This window comes from Engraulis encrasicolus, chromosome 1 (genome assembly GCF_034702125.1).
Source record: "Engraulis encrasicolus isolate BLACKSEA-1 chromosome 1, IST_EnEncr_1.0, whole genome shotgun sequence".
NCBI lineage: Eukaryota > Metazoa > Chordata > Actinopteri > Clupeiformes > Engraulidae > Engraulis > Engraulis encrasicolus.
In genome coordinates, this window is record NC_085857.1 from 52,445,858 (window position 1) to 52,462,200 (window position 16,343).

At 42.1% G+C, this 16,343-nt stretch overlaps 2 protein-coding genes across 2 annotated transcripts; both read right to left on the bottom strand.

The window, feature by feature from the left end:
* Window positions 1–233: 233 nt before the first annotated feature.
* On the bottom strand, window positions 234–14,497 carry LOC134454272 (uncharacterized). The gene is made up of 12 exons (XM_063205188.1): window positions 13,799–14,497; window positions 12,968–13,672; window positions 12,136–12,834; window positions 10,667–11,371; window positions 9,431–10,132; window positions 6,066–6,770; window positions 5,161–5,853; window positions 3,980–4,663; window positions 1,778–1,906; window positions 1,251–1,373; window positions 796–924; window positions 234–492 (listed from the first exon to the last, which is right to left on the bottom strand). The coding sequence occupies exons 1-12, from the start codon at window positions 14,382–14,384 to the stop codon at window positions 275–277; spliced, it is 6,078 nt and encodes a 2,025-aa protein (XP_063061258.1). The 5' UTR covers window positions 14,385–14,497; the 3' UTR covers window positions 234–274.
* Window positions 14,498–14,745: 248 nt separating this feature from the next.
* Window positions 14,746–16,117, bottom strand: LOC134458212 (GTPase IMAP family member 9-like). The gene is made up of 2 exons (XM_063210396.1): window positions 16,063–16,117; window positions 14,746–15,443 (listed from the first exon to the last, which is right to left on the bottom strand). Exons 1-2 carry the CDS (start codon window positions 16,085–16,087, stop codon window positions 14,746–14,748), a joined length of 723 nt encoding a protein of 240 aa, XP_063066466.1. The 5' UTR covers window positions 16,088–16,117.
* Window positions 16,118–16,343: the final 226 nt, after the last annotated feature.

The window sequence follows — 16,343 nt, forward strand, 5'->3', positions numbered from 1 at the left end:
TAAGGCAAAAGCCACAAAGCACATTGCAAGGCATTGTTAAAAAGGATGTTGTGTCTAAAAATGTTAATTGGATCTTTGTTTTTATGACTGGGAAATTCTGTCTATTAGTGCTTCTTGAATTTGTGAACACCAGAGACAGACTGAAGAGATGGCCGAGGGTGGGTTGTTAGTCAAGCAGTCTAGTGTGTGTGTGTGTGTCAATAGCCTATTCCAAAATATTTGGATCTTGTACCTTAATGTTTGTCTCTTGGGTCAAAATAAAAGTAATCAAATGTTACTCAATCATCTGTTCTACATTCTGTCCTTGATCTGAACCACTAATTTTTGCCTCCTCTTCAGATATCTTATTTTGCTTTCTTCTTCCAGATGTCAGCGAGCCAATCCCAGAGTCTTCTGAGGGGGCTTCTGAGGGGGCTTCAGATGCTGTGTCGGATATGTGTATGCTCTGGAATGAGGATACTGAGGCTACATCCGACACGTCATCCCCTCCCACTAAAACACAACATGAACAAACGCAAAGAACATTTCAGTATCATTCATGGAGAAATGAGAGGGAATTATTTTTGGAAACTTGGAACTTTGGAATTAAGAAATTATATAATTATAGTTGTTCTATAGATGTTGACGATGGGTTAAGATGGGTTGACGATGGGTGAAGTCGTATTCCACTATTGCAGTCTGAAGCTACAGGAACCAAATGTTTTTAAATATAGCAACACTACACCCTCTTTACTCCATAAAGTGCTGTATAATGGCCTGGGTTTCCAAACTACAATGAAACGAAATTCTACTTACTGTTTGGAGCTGTGTCCATACTCTTAGCCAGCTTCTTTTCTTCCTTCAGTTCCACTATCTGTTGAACCTCCATCTTCCAGTCTGGTGTTGGTTTAGCGGGAGTGATTTCAGGTCTGTCATCTCCACCCACTTAAAACAAAAACAAAGAGGAACTCCATAAGGTAGCATTGCAATACCATCATACCAATATACGTATAATATCGCATATCACATCACAAGAGTTCAACTGTGTATTCTTTGTATTGTGCAAGGTTAGGCCTTTGGGGTGAATATGGCTCAATATGACATGATATGGATCTACTAAAACAGTGACATTTTCAATCACTCCTCATGTTCAAAATGCAAGATTTGCTCTGTGGCAAATACTCCAACTCATTATGAAACTTTATGAGTCTTCATCGTACAGCAGAGTTTTCTATTCAGTCAAACATTTACAGGGGTACCCTTCTACTTACTGTTTGGAGCCGTGTCCATACTCTTAGCCAGCTTCTTTTCTTCCTTCAGTTCCACTATCTGTTGAACCTCCATCATCCAGTCTGGTGTCCCTGGGGTTATATCAAACCTGTCATCTCCACCCACTGAGAAGAAAACAGGGGAAGCGCAATATAGGAGCACTTTTGTTTACATGTTGCATTTAAAACAACAATGTAAGTGTTAAACATTGTGGATCCAGAATGTATTTCATTATATTAATTGTCATTATGCCATTTCAATGGTCCTTCTGTTTCAGCATGATTGGAACTCCAGCTACTTTGAATGGATCAGAATTAATGGCAACTTCCAGCTTTCTTCACACTGTTAACTTAATCAAACTTTTTACACAAACCCAAACGTTTTACGCATAAAATGCAATTATAGGCTGACACAGATTTGCTGCGTTGAAAACACAATCTTTATGGTGTTTTACTATGCCAGTTGTCATAGTACCAGTTTGTCTAACACTAAACTGTGTAACTGTTCATGAGCTTGTTCTTCTACTTACTGTTTGGAGCTGTGTCCATACTCTTAGCCAGCTTCTTTTCTTCCTTCAGTTCCACTATCTGTTGAACCTCCATCTTCCAGTCTGCTGTTGGTTTAGCTGGAGTGATTTCAGATCTGTCATCTCCACCCACTTAAAACAAAAACAAAGTGAAGCCAATGACAGTTATTTTTTAAAGACAACTGTTGAATGACAGAGAGTTTGAATGGCAAGAGAGGTGGTGTTTTTTGAAGTCTATTGTGTTGATACCTTCATTCAAACAGGGACATGCCAATTCTTTCTGTATTTACTCTGTAAATATGTAAATAAAATAAATGAAATAAAGTAATTCCACGTACAAATTCCACCTTTCTGTGCACCAAACACCAGCCCCGAATATACTTGCAGTGCACGAACAGACACAGACACAGACACACACCCCTGTGTGTTCCAGTTAGGGTTGTGCCGATAGACGATATCATCGTCCATCGGCGATGGACAGCTGGCATCACGATGGACGGCAAACATTGTGATGCCAAGGAATCTTGTACTTGTGTATTTTTGAAGCCGCTGCTATAGTAATCATTACGGTACTTGACATCACATTACCGTAAAATCCGTAGTAGTAGCAGCGGTTTTCAAGACAAGTTGTGAACACAAGCCCCAAGCGGAGTGAATTATATAACTACGAAAAAAGCACAATGGAATTAAAAAAAAAATAAAAAAAACTTGTGAACTAAGCCCAACTATTGTTTGCTGAAGATGTATGTAAGTAGGCCTAAGTGATATCGTTCATTTATTTCTGTGACCTAAGTTGTTGACTACAAAGGGGACTCTTTACGCATTACCTAGCTGGCTCCTCCGGAGTAACATGACGATAAGCAACACGTTCGGCAATTGCGACAGTTTAACATTTCATGTTTAACGGTTCACCTCAAAATGTTTAATCGCTATTCGCGGTGGAGATGTCTTGTGAAGCAGCCCCTCAAGAGTGTAGCCTACACTTCTGATAAGCCCACTGTCAGTAAGGTGAGCAAGCGGTTCCATGTCGGCCCACTCGTCTTCATGGCTTCACCGCTAGAACTACTTGTAGAACTATCCATTAATCAACTCCATTGATGAGGGAAAAAAAAGTCTCGATATGACCTAAAACAAAACATTCCTTATTCTAGTGCTAGGAATTGACAAAGTCGGGGCTAAAATCCATTGCAAAGCCTCTCGAGAGGGCACGCAATCAATATGGGTTCTCATCTCTTTCCCATTTAGTTTTCTGGTGAGCGAGAGGGGCTAAAGTTAAAGCCTACTAGCCTGTGCAAAAACGCAGCGCATATGTCGTTTTAAAATAGTTACACAGATAAATAACTCACAGATGTAACAAATTTATTGACAAGTCTCCCAAAAACGCCACGCAATGAACTGATGGTAAAGTAGCAAGCACTGGTCTTGCAGGTGACACGGGAGGAGAGACGAGAAGGGCGAGGGGGAGGGGTCAGCGGGGGATCTCTGCATCTCAGCGACCATCTCACAAAGCAGCTGAGCAAGAACGCTGAGGAGGTTTAAAAAAAAATCCCCAGAATGTAATAATAATATTAATATATTTCACTTACTCTTAAATTAAATAGAATTAAATAATAACTTAGCTGAAGATGAATAATAAAAATAAATACAAAATATATCATAATATATATTTTTTAATTATCTCCCCCCCCCAGACGATGTCATCGTCCATCGCATCGTCTCACTGTAAACATCGTCAGCTGTCAATTAGGGGGACATCGCCCAAGCCTAGTTCCAGTCAAGCAGTGACATGTGCAGGGAAGCTGACAGGGGAGGCACTAAGGGGTCAGTCGCCCGGGGACAAAGTTGACTTTGTCCCAGGCCTGAAAGAGTAAGTTAAAGTCTGCACATTCAAACATCTGATGGGAGCAGGAAAACTAAATAACATGATAAAAAAGGAGAAAAGTCAGCTTCAACCAGAATGTCTGAAGAATCATTTTCACCCGAAATGGTATGGCAGGAAAAGTGGGAGCTGAAAAATCCTGGTTGAAGTGGACTTTTAATTTTTTTTTCTTTTGTCCCGCCCTGCTCTGGACATAAGCATACCGTACTGTCTGTCTGTCTGTACTTATTCTGTGTGGGAATATCTTTGATGCCTGTACTTATTCTGTGGGGGAGTGTCTTTGTTGTCTGTCTGTACTTGAGGGAGTGTCTGCTCTATGTACTTACTCTGTGGGGGAGTGTCTTTACTCTGAGCCAACTGCTTCTCCTCCTTCAGTTCCACCATCTGCTGCACCTCCATCTTCCAGTCTGCTGCAGCTGCTGCTGTAGTCTGATTGGCTCTGCCTTCCTCGTGCTTAAAATGGCCACCTCCATTGAGAGCCGCCATCTTGTCGATCTGCCTCAGCAGCTCTGCCCTGCTGTCGTTGCCTGTCCAGAGAACGAGTCTGTTCCCACATTTCTCCACGAGCCACTGCAGGGCTAGTCCCTCGCTCTCCACGTGCTCCTCAATGGTCTTGCCCTCCAGCAGGTTCCCGCCCAAGTAAAACATCACCACACAGCGGTCCCACACTCCGTCGCCCAGGAGCTCCAGGTGTTTCTGAAACCGCTGCCTCATCTTCTTCGTGAAGCGGTTGTACATGAGCACTGTCAGTCCGAAGGCGTGAGGTCCTGGCCCGCAGAGTGACAGGCTTTTCACCAGCTCTGCTCTGGTCTCCTCCAGAGTATTTTTACTGGCCGACATCTGGACGTGAACTCTAGTGACCTCTCGTCCTCCCATGTCCCACTGCTCCCTGTCACACTCAAGCGTGACTCCCACTGGGTTGTCATTTGCCTCTGTGTCTTCTGATAGGTACTCTTGTACTGGATAGGAAAACTGCATGAACCTCAGGGCTTGAAGAGGCGGCAGGTCCCCTGTGAGTAAAACCGGACGATTTGTTAATTTGTGTACCTACTGCATGTGGATAGAAATCACAGCCTTGATGAACACCATATGATATTTTACAACATAATGTATTCGTTTTTCTACGTTCAAGTCAGCGCAAGATCATTTTGTAATCCCTCCCCTACTATTTCCAGACAAATTGAAATATTTACTTTGATGTGAATTCTGTAATCCATAACCTAGTCTATTTGGATTTCAAATTTTGTCTTTTTGTACATTACTTATTTGTATCTATGTGTAATGTTATGTAGGCTAAATACATTTACCTATTATTTAAATCACAAGTCCACAAATCGATTCTAAGTAGGACTATAACAACATAGTCATCAAACTATGCATTACTTGGATCATGGAAATACATTTGACATCTTATCCAAATCAAAACATTATGGGCTGGAACTTGCTTTAATATCCTCCTTTTAAGTTGCATTGGTTAAAATAATGCATGTAATGTATAGGAACTTACCCATGACAAATTTGAATGTGTTGTCCTGTTTGTAAGCTGTCATTTCTCTGTCCTCCACTCTCAGGCTCAGATGACCCATTGTCCTCTCCACCTCCTGAACAATGGCTTCATCAACCTCAAAGTGGCATCCGTCATTTCCTGCCACCATCTCTTCAATCTTCGCCAGCAGCTCTGTGATTTCACCATCATTCCTGATTTCATTGTTGATGACGTGGTATCTGTTACCACATTTCTCCACTAAAGTATGCAGTGCACTTTCTTTCTGTATGTACTGCTCAATGCTTGTGTTACCTAGCAAGTCTCCGTGGGTGAAAAGCACCATGGTGTGACTCCACACTTTGCAACCGAGAAGTTCCAGGTGTTTTTGGACAATTTCCTCTGAGATGTGTGAAAACACATTAATGACCAGCACGACGGAATGAGGTCCTGGGGGGCACAGAGAACTACTGAGCACAATCTCATGTTTGGTCATATCAGGGGTGTCTTTGAGCTTGATGTCAGCCCACCATCCAGGAGCTTCAACAACAGTGAGCTTTCTGCCTGCTACTTCTCCCTGTCTCTTCACACACTGAGCTGTTCTTTTCTGCAAGTCAAACTCCTCTCTGCCCAGGATTGTGTTTCCTGATGAACTCTTGCCAGATCCTCTGTGTCCCAGCAACACAACTCTCACCTCTGACAGAGGGGAGAAATTTTCTGCAACACATAAGAAATTATATTACTTTGCATATACAGTATCCCACAACATGAGTTAGGAATAGCCAATTCAATGGTCCCTGTACATGGAATCACATTCTTTCAGCTCACAATGAAGAGATTTCAGTCAAACCAATTGATTGTTTCTACTACGCATTCTGTGCCCTAATGCAGTACAAACCTAATACAGTAAAAATTAGGCTATAACTTACGCTTCAGGAACTGGAGATGCTCCCTTTGCATGTTCACCTTCACCAGCCTTTCTTTCGCTCTCTCCTCTTCCCTCTCCATCTTGTCTGATATCTCTGCTAGTCTGACTGTGTCCATCTCATAGTGGCGGCCTCCATTTCCAAAGATGATCTCCTCCATCTTCTCTAGGAGCTCAATGGTCTGTTTGCTGTCACCTTTGTCCATGTTGTTGAGGACATGATATCTGTTCCCACATTTCTCTACTAGTGACTGCAGGACCCCTTCGCTCTCAATGTACAGCTCAATGGGTGTCTCTCCAAGCAGGTCTCCGTGGGTGAACAACACCATGGTGTGAGTCCAAGCTGCATTGCCGAGGAACTCCACATGTTCCAGAAGGTTCTGAATGTAACTCTCTCTGTAGAAATCCGTTATCCGTATGAGCAGCAGGAGAATGTGGGGTCCTGGAGGACACAGAGACACACTGAGCACAATCTCCTGTTTAGTGAGGGCAGGGGACTCGTCGAGGCTTTGATTCTTCCACCATCCAGGAGCTTTGACAACAGTCACCTGTCGACCGGCTACTTCTCCTTGCCTCTTCACACAACGAGTTGATTTACTCTTCACGTCGAACTCTTCTCTTCCCAAAATGGTGTTCCCTGATGAGCTCTTGCCAACATTGCTGAACCCCAACAACACAACTCTGAACTCTCGCAGAGGGGAGATGTTTCCTGCATGAAATATAAATGGTGTCAAATGCAGTAACATAATTACAAAGCGGATTCCAAAAAAGTTGGGACGTTTGGTATTTTGTGAATAAAATCAAAATGCTGGCATTTTCAAAACATTCAATATGTTAATAAGGTAGAGCATTGTGTACAGACAACTTATCAGTTGTTAAAGCCAAGCAGAATGATTGTTTTGGGGTAACTATGTGATCATTTAAAACTTCACCCTTGCAACAAATTCCAAAAAAGTTGGGACAGGGCCAATAAAATGCTTTTTATGTTGGATAAGACAAAACACAACACAAGGAAGGAGACTTAACATTTAAAAACTTTGACTGATGGCATGATTTTATTTAAAAAAATAGATATTTTGATGTGCGAGACATGATTTCAGCAGCTCAACTGATAGGTGTGTTCTTCGACTTGTTTACCTTCTTGTTATGCTTAATACGTGGCATATCCTCACTACAAGAAAACAATTTTGTCACCTGTTTACTCTTATGATGGAACCACACTGTTGGAACATAGTAGAGATTGAAATTTACCATCATTATGGGGCAATATCTAAAGGCTGTGCTCCAAAATATAATGCCTTGGTAGCTATGTATGCTGTTTAAAGTCTGAATATATCATTCAGCCCTCATTGTAATGCTCTACATGAGTAAGAAGACCATAACCAAGGCATCTCTGCACCCCTTTACCATCATATATGCAGTCTTTCAGACTGGCCACTAAATCAAGCTGAAGTATTCATTTTCTTCATAACCTGGAGGGTGCATGACTCCATGATTTTAAAAAAGAATGAAATATTTTCCATTCTGTAATCAGAGGACAGTTTCACATGTCTCCTAGGTCCATCTAGAATGAGCTTTGCTACTTGCAGCACTGTTTAATGTCTGCATCATGTGCCTTAATCAAGTGTTGTGTTTATGGTCATTTTTTTCAACAGCTGTCATTGTTGGAGTGTCATAGTTTCCTTATTGACGATGGGTATGTCATGATCTCATAACTCGTTCAATGATTTCAGAGAACTCTACGTTACAGAAATAGGCCTTATATGCCTGCAATTTTGAGAATTCAATCTTTCTGTGTAATAGATCAGTAATTAGTCCCTCAAAATCTTCGCTTCTGAGTGCCACAGCCTCTCTGTGATGGTATTTTATCTGTGCATTCATGTTTGCAGTCAATATAGTTCCTTTCAAAATATTCCTCCTTGTTTTATTTTTAGAATTATTCAACTATTACAACATTTTTTGGCCCTGTCCCAACTTTTTTGAGATTTGTTGCATGGGTCAAATTTCAAATGACCACATATTTCCCTCAAAACAATGCTTTTGCCTCATTTTAACTGACGTTGACCTTGTGCCATTGTGCATCTTATGCATGGATTGAATGTTTTGAAAATGCCAGCATTTTGATTTTATTCACAAAATACCAAGTGTCCCAACTTTTTTGGAATCCGCTTTGTACATATAGGGTGACCATCCCTTCAGATATCGATTGGATAGTCCGGTTCTAGAGCCATCTGTCTTGAATGATATTATGCATATTCACTTTTGCCCAAATTAGGGATGCAAACGATTAATCGATTAATCGACTTTAATCGATCAATGCATTAATCAATTAAAAAACATTAATCGCAATTAATCGACAATTCAACTGACAAGAGACTCAGGTGAAATGGGCATGTGAAGAGTGTGTGTGAAGAGGGGTGTGAATAGTGGGAATATTTAAATCACCTTTGGATTAAAGAATTGAAATAGAATTAATTTAAATGTGGTATTTTATCTCATTTTTTAATTATTTTTTTTAGATTTAGGTTTTTTTTGGAGAAACATTGAGATTTCAGGGGCAAAACGCTGCTTATCAATTAATCGTAAGTCGATCGATAAGGCTATCAACTAATGATTAATGAATTAATCAATAATTTGCATCCCTAGTCCAAACTATGGAACCACTGTCGTTGCTAGTCAACAATGTTTAGCTCTTGAGCAGAAACTTTGACAATAGCAGGAGGCAGAAAAACTTCCCTCAGACCTGCTTGGAGCTTAGAACACTACTTTGCCAGAGGGAGCACCAAAGGAGCCTATTATGTCATACAAGCCCAACTTCATTGATATTGAGAAGTGAAAATACATCTGCAAGTGAATGAAGCGTTATGCTGAAACGTTTATGAACTCTGCAGGCTATTCTACCATTATGTGATGCTAAGAGTCCAATCAATGTCAGTGCGACAAGACTATCTTAAAATATGAATGGACAATTTGGCAAAATGTTTTTTTAAGTCATCTGTCACTGTTTCAAAACATAGTACATTGCAAGACAAAAAGTAGCACACATCTGGAGGCATTGCCTTGAGTGGGCGACACATAATGTCAAAAGTACTGCACTTTTTAAAAACATTTTTTTTTTTGCCCCAGCAAGGACCGCGACTAATTAAAAAAAAAAAAAATCTTACAGGAGCGTTGGGCCTACCTAATCTCCTATATCAATTCCCAACAATTATCATAATTGTTTTAATTGACAATGAAATCATTTTCCGATCTTCTCCTGTGTCTCTGTCACACTCTTCAACTGTGCTATCTGAATAATGCCCAAAAAGCCCCAGAAATTAAATGAAATTGATTATATTAAAATTAAAAAAGTAAAAAGATGTTTCTTACCTTTAAGTGACTGAAGGTGTTGTCTCTGCTTCTTCACCTTCATCCGTCTGATGTAAGCGCTCACTTCCCCTCTACTCCTTCTTTCCTGCATTATCCCCAGCCTGTCTTTGTCCACCTCGTAGTGCCTCCCATTCTTTCCTACCACGATCTCTTCAATCTTCTCCAGCAGCTCTGTCACCTGGCTGTGGTTGGTGCGGTTGCGGTTGTTAAGGACATGATATCTGTTCCCGCATCTGTCCACCAGGCGTTGAAGGTGTTCTTCGCTCTCGATGTACTGCTCAATGGTCATGTCAACCAAGCTGTCTCCACGAGTGAAGAGCACCATGGTATGGGTCCAGACATTGTCGCCCACAAACTCCAGGTGATCTTGTATGTTTCGTGTATCCTCCGCTGTATAAGAGCTGGCTACATGTACAATTAGTAGGAGTATGTGTGGTCCTGGAGGACACAGAGATGCACTGACAACAATCTCCTGCTTAGTGAACTCAGGGGTGTCTTTAAGACTGATATTGCTCCACCATCCAGGAGCCTCAACTACAGTGACCAGTCTGCCTGCTACTTCTCCCTGTCTCTTCACACATTGAGCTGTTCTCTTCAGGTCAAATTCCTCTCTGCCCAAGATGGTGTTTCCTGATGAACTCTTGCCAGATCCTCTGTGTCCTAGTAGCACAAGTCTTACATCTGACAGAGGGGAAACATTTTCTGCAAAGTATAGGATATTATAGTATAACAGTCTTTAACTTTAACTTGACAATAAAGCACTAATGAAATTAGTCTTTGACTCCAGTATTAGAATGTATGTATGCAGTCTTTGCTGATTTTGTACCATGGGGGTGTTTCTAAGGATTAAAAAGAAAAAGGGGTGCACCTTGCATCAAATGTCTTTTACATTTGCACCAATAAAAAACATTTGATGCGAGGTGCACCCTTTTCTGTGTACGTTTTTATTTGGGCCACCATCCTCAAAAAAATTAATGAACCCTGCTACAATTGAAATCGTGTTTCCAAGGAGTTATGGTGGAGCAAAGCCACAAATAAGTTAGGTGGAAAGCAGTATTGTGTAATGTTCAGAAATATCACACATTTACACACATATACATACTGGCCAAAGTTATTATCTTAGCGGCATATCTGAATACCCTAGGTCTTGAACCAACATTCATACAATTATAAACATGTCCTACAGACTTTTGATATCTTCTTTTTCTTGACTTTGATATATCTGACAGAACTGACCTTTCAGTGACTGGAGGAAAATCCTTTGGTTTTTCAATTCCATAAGTCTCCTACTTGCTCTTTCATCATTTGCCATCCTCCTCTCCATCACTTCCTCCAGTCTCTTCTTGTCCATCTCATAGTGACTGCCCCCGTTTCCACATATAATCTCCTCCATCTTCTCCAGCAGGTCTGTGACCTGTTCTCTGTCATCTTGATCTATGTTGTTGAGGACATGATATCTGTTCCCACATTTCTGTACTAGAGTCTGCAGGGCCCCTTCACTCTCTATGTACTGCTCAATGGGTGTGTCTCCCAGCCAGTCTCCACGGGTAAACAGCACCATGGTGTGACTCAGAACTCCGCCACCAAGAAAATCAAGGTATTCCACCATGACGTTTATGAATTCGTTTTTTACAGCATCGGCTACACGTACATGCAGCAGAACTATGTGTGGTCCTGGAGGACACAGAGACACGCTGAGACCAATCTCCTGCCTATGGAGGATAGGGGTATCTTTGATGTCGACGTCACTCCACCATCCAGGAGCCTCAACTACAATGAGCTGTCTGCCTGCTACTTCTCCCTGTCTCTTCACACACTGAGCGGTTCTTATTCCCAGGTCAAAGGCCTCTCTGCCCAGGATGGTGTTTCCTGATGAACTCTTCCCAGCACCTCTGCATCCAAGTGATAGCACCCTTAATGTTGGCAGAGGATCCAATGTTCCTGTGTAATGAAATACCATGAATATCTTTGTTTAGGTTATTTATTTATTAATATTATAGGTGGATTTTTAAGTTTTTATTATGTACAACCCAGTAGGGCTGGGTGAAATAATCGAGTTAATCGATAATCGATCGAATCGAAATTCACATGATCGATTCACAGGGCACAAAATCGATTTTTTGGTTCTTCTTCTTTTTATTCTTTTTTGTTTAATTTAGGTCTATGGAAAATACACAGAAGGTATTAGTCAATTAGGCCTAGGCCTACTTATTAGCAATCTGTTGACACTGTCAAGCCACAGCCCTTTGACATTTTTATATAAAAATAGGCAACAGCATCTTTTGGGGGAAATCCTAGCAACAAGAAGGGAACGGATTGAATCGATTCGGAATGAATCGAATCGAATTGAATCGTGATTAATTGATTCAAAGCCCTAAGAATCAAAATCGAATCGATACAGGAACATGGCTGCAATACCCAGCCCTACACCCCAGATATACAGATGCACAACCTTTGTTTTCTTTGGGTATGGGGGCCTTTTAGGCCTTTATTATGCTACGGAAGAGAAATAATACTAGGAAAGTGTGAGAAGAAATTAACAGGAAAGAGAGAAGGGGTAGGAAACAAGTGGGAGAGTGAGATGGGGGACGGCTGAGAAATGACCCAGGCTGGACTCGAACCAGTTTCCCCATGGCATGCTCCACCACAGGGCCCTCCAGCAGTAATTTCTCAATCTGGCATTCAATGTAGGGATGTTTACTCACGTCTCACTGACTGTAGATGCGCTCTTTGCTTTCCGACATGTAACTGTCGCTCCTGCGCTCTCTCCTCCCCCTTCTTCCACATTGCCACGGCTTCCTTCTGTCTTCCACCATCCATCTCAAAGTGTTGTGCCCTGTTCTGTGCTACGACTTCATCAATCTTCGCCAGCAGTTCGGTGACCTGATGCTCAGTCCTATTCAGGTTGTTCAAGACATGATATCGGTTGCCACATTTCTCCACCAGGCACTGCAGGGAGTCCTCGCTCTCAATGTGTTGCTCAATGTTTCTGTCTCCCAGGTAGTCTCCACCAGTAAACAGCACCATGGTGTGATTCCACACTGCTTCACCAAGATGCTGAAGGTGTTCCATCATGATGCTTACATATTGTGGTGTCAAAGATACAGCTACACCCACATGCAGTAGGACGACGTGTGGTCCTGGAGTACACAGACATGCACTGAGTACAATCTCCTGTTTAGTGAGTTTAGGGGTGTCTTTGAGGTTTACGTCAATCCACCATCCAGGAGCCTCGACTACTGTTAGCTGTCTGCCTGCTACTTCTCCCTGTCTCTTCACACACTGAGCTGTCCTCTTTAGGTCAAACTGCTGTTTTCCAAGGATGGTGTTCCCTGATGAACTTTTTCCAGATTGTCTGCATCCCACAGAGACAATCCTCAAGTCTTGCTGGGAAGGCAAGTGTTCTGTGAAAGGATATAAGGATATGCGTGTTAGAGAAGTAAAAAGATCTTAACATAACATGCCTAATAAAACGTTTAAAACTTTACAAATAAAACTTTTGAAAATTAAATTAAATAAAAACAAAAATGAACTCACGCATCAGTGCCTGAGCTTCCCGCCTTTGCCTCTCTACCTTCAGAAGTCTGTCTTTGATCCTTTCTTCCTCATTCCTCCTCCTTTCCTCCATTTCCCTCAGTCTCCCTCTGTCCATCTCATAATGACGGCCATTGTTCTCCACCACCATTTCTTCAATCTTCTCCAGTAACTCAGTTACCTGTGTGATATCGCCTTTGGCCTTGTTGTTGATGACGTGGTATCTGTTGCCGCATTTCTCAATCAGGCATTTGAGATGTTCTCCCTCATTCTCGATGTGCTGCTCGATGGTGGTGGTCTCTCCCAGCCAGTCTCCATAGGTAAACACCACCATGGTGTGGCTCCATATATCCTCACTGAAGATGGACAGATATTCATCTACTTCCATCCTGTACTGACCTGTGACGATATCATCTATACAGATGAGCAGTAAGGCGGCATGCGGTCCAGGATCACACAAGGAAACGCTAAGAACTGCCTCCTGTTTGAGGAGAACAGGAACACTGGCCATTTCGATTCCATACCACCAGCTTGGAGGCGTAACAACAGTAACCTTCCTCCCTGCTACCTCTCCCGTCCTCTTCTCACCGTTTGACATGGAGCACAACTCGAACACATCTTTGCCCAGGATGGTGTTTCCTGTTGAAGACTTCCCAGAGTACTTGAAGCCCAGCAGAAGTATTCTAAGCAATGGCTGATGTATTTGACCTGTATGATTACATGATTACAATAATAATTCAATATTCTTTTTCTCACATCATATCAACACCTAAATGTGTACATTTTTTTAAATCATAATACAGATATCATAGACAGTTTGTTACACATACTTACCCTTTGTTGATCCAAGGTCATGTCTTCGTCTCCTCACCCTATTCATCCTTTCCTCTGCACTGATTTCATCCATCCTTGATCTCTCTTCAATGCTTCTTAACAGGCTCCTATTTACCATGAAATGATCACAGCTACTTCCTGCTTTCATCTTGTCAATCTTCTCTAGCAGATCTATCACCTGCTTGCGATCTGTGCTGTTGTAGTTGTTGAGTAGATGGTATCTGTTCCCACATCTTACTATGAGCCACTGTAGAGCTTCACCTTCACTTTCGATGTACTCCTCAATGGATGTGTCTCCCAGCCAGTCTCCATGGGTAAACAGAACCATGGTGTGACTCCAAACATCTGCACCAAGAAGTTCCAGGTGTTGCTGAGCTGATGATCTCTGATGCTCAGTAAAGGACATATCTGGTCGTATCACAAACAGGAACACGTGAGGTCCTTGGTCACACAGTCCCGGACTGAGCTGAATAGCTCTCTTGGTCATTTGAGGACTGCAGTCCACAGGATAGTGGCTCCACCATCCTGGTGCCTCCACCAATGTCACCTTCCTGCCTGACCCCACTACCTCTCCTTGTCTCTTCATGCAGACAGCAGACCTCCGTCCAGGCTGGAACTCCTCTCTGCACAGGATGGTGTTTCCTGACGCACTCTTCCCAACACTGTTAAATCCAAGCAGCACAGCTCTGACATCTGGTTTTGGTGATGAGGATCCTAGTAGAGTCCAGAAAATACATGAAGATGTAAGCCACACGGTAGATGAATAAATGAACACATTTTCAGCAGAATTAGTCAAGTCAGCCTTTATTGTCAGTTTCTTTATATGCACAGGTCATACATGGAAATTGAAATTACGTTTCTCTCTCTACTATGAGGGACATAGACATTCATAGGACTGACATGGACTGACTGGATTAAGGTGAGTTCAGCTACCTATGTAGCCAAAGCTAAATTTTTTCCTTAGGTATCCTCCTCTTACCTGTTAGTGATCCAGTCTCCATTCGTCTCTCTGTGCATTTATCTAATTTAGTCCTCCCCTCCACATATGGGAATGACCTGCTGTCCATTTCTTGATGTTCAGTTGCTGCCACTAGACAGTCGATCTTCTCCAGCAGCTCTTTAACTTGTTTATCATCCCTTTTGTTGATGTTGAGAACATGGTACCTACCTCCACATTCTTCTAACAACAACTTCATCATTTTTCCTTTATTCTCAAAGGCTTGTTCTCTTGCAGGACTCTCCTGAATGAAGAGAACTAGAGAGTGTTCCCAGGCGTCATGGCCCAGAAGACTCAGGTGGTTTGACATGGCATCTTTCTCCGCCTCTGAGAAGGTTGTGTTCTCATGGATGACCAGCAGAAAAGCATGAGGTCCAGGAGGACACAAAGCAACACTGAGAACAAGTTCCTGCTTGAGAAGGTTTGGTGAGTCCTTACTAAACAGAAGATTGCAGTCAGTCCATCCTGGAGTGTCCACCACCGTGACATTTCTACCTGCTACTTTTCCCTGTCTTTTCACACACTGTAGTCTTCTGGCATCAGGGTCAAACTCTTCCTTGCCCAGGATAATGTTTCCTGCTGAGCTCTTCCCAGATTCTCTGTTCCCCAGCAGCACAATCCTCAACTCTGGAAGATGGAGGTCAGACCCTGTTCATGAGAACACAATCAAGATATTACCACAATAAATGGCAAAGTCTCTTTACACAGATGGGCCTGTGGGCAGGCCCATTCACTCTTTGCTGAAAAGACCCAAACTGCATCATAACAACGTTGCCATGACATTACCAAGAGCCGTAAGAAACAGATCATTGCTTTGTCATGATTATGTTGCTGACAGAAGTTCTGCACAAAGGGGTTTTAGTACAGGTGTTCATTCCAATCTTAATTACCACTGAGTATTCAGCTTTATCGGTCATTCATCATCCAACTCTTCATCCATCATTACAAACAGTATTTATTATTACTACTACTACTACTACTAGTAGTAGTAGTAGTAGGCTATATTCAGAAAGTGTTGCAATGTTCTAGAGTAAAATAACTTAAAGAGGAGAAAATCTGCACTCTCGAGCTGAATCTCATTATTTATTTATTAAATACCACCATGTCCACAAGCAGATGTGTTTCAGCTCTTAAGCCATCATCAGTGCGTATACATCATCAGCCATCATCAGCCACAAACTGATGTCAGTGGTATTAACTAAATAAATAATGAGACTCAGCTCGAGAGTGCAGATTTTCTCATCTTCATGAAAATTCAGAAACTTACCACTCGAGGGTGCTGACACAGCCATAGCTATCTCCTCTGCTGTTGTTTATGTGTCCCTATCCTCTTTTGCAGTTCCATGTAACTTTCACTCTGCATCAGAAAATGAACGCACCAGGTTAGCATTGTTTTTACTGCATGGTTTTAAACACACCATCATATGTCCACAACAGAGCATGTGAACGGAGCTGAGCGTGGCTCAATTCCCGCTCCCAGCTCAGGAGGATGTTCGCTCGGCCGCTCAAGGTTGCACCAGGAAGCTCCGCGCTCATCTTCATTTTCTT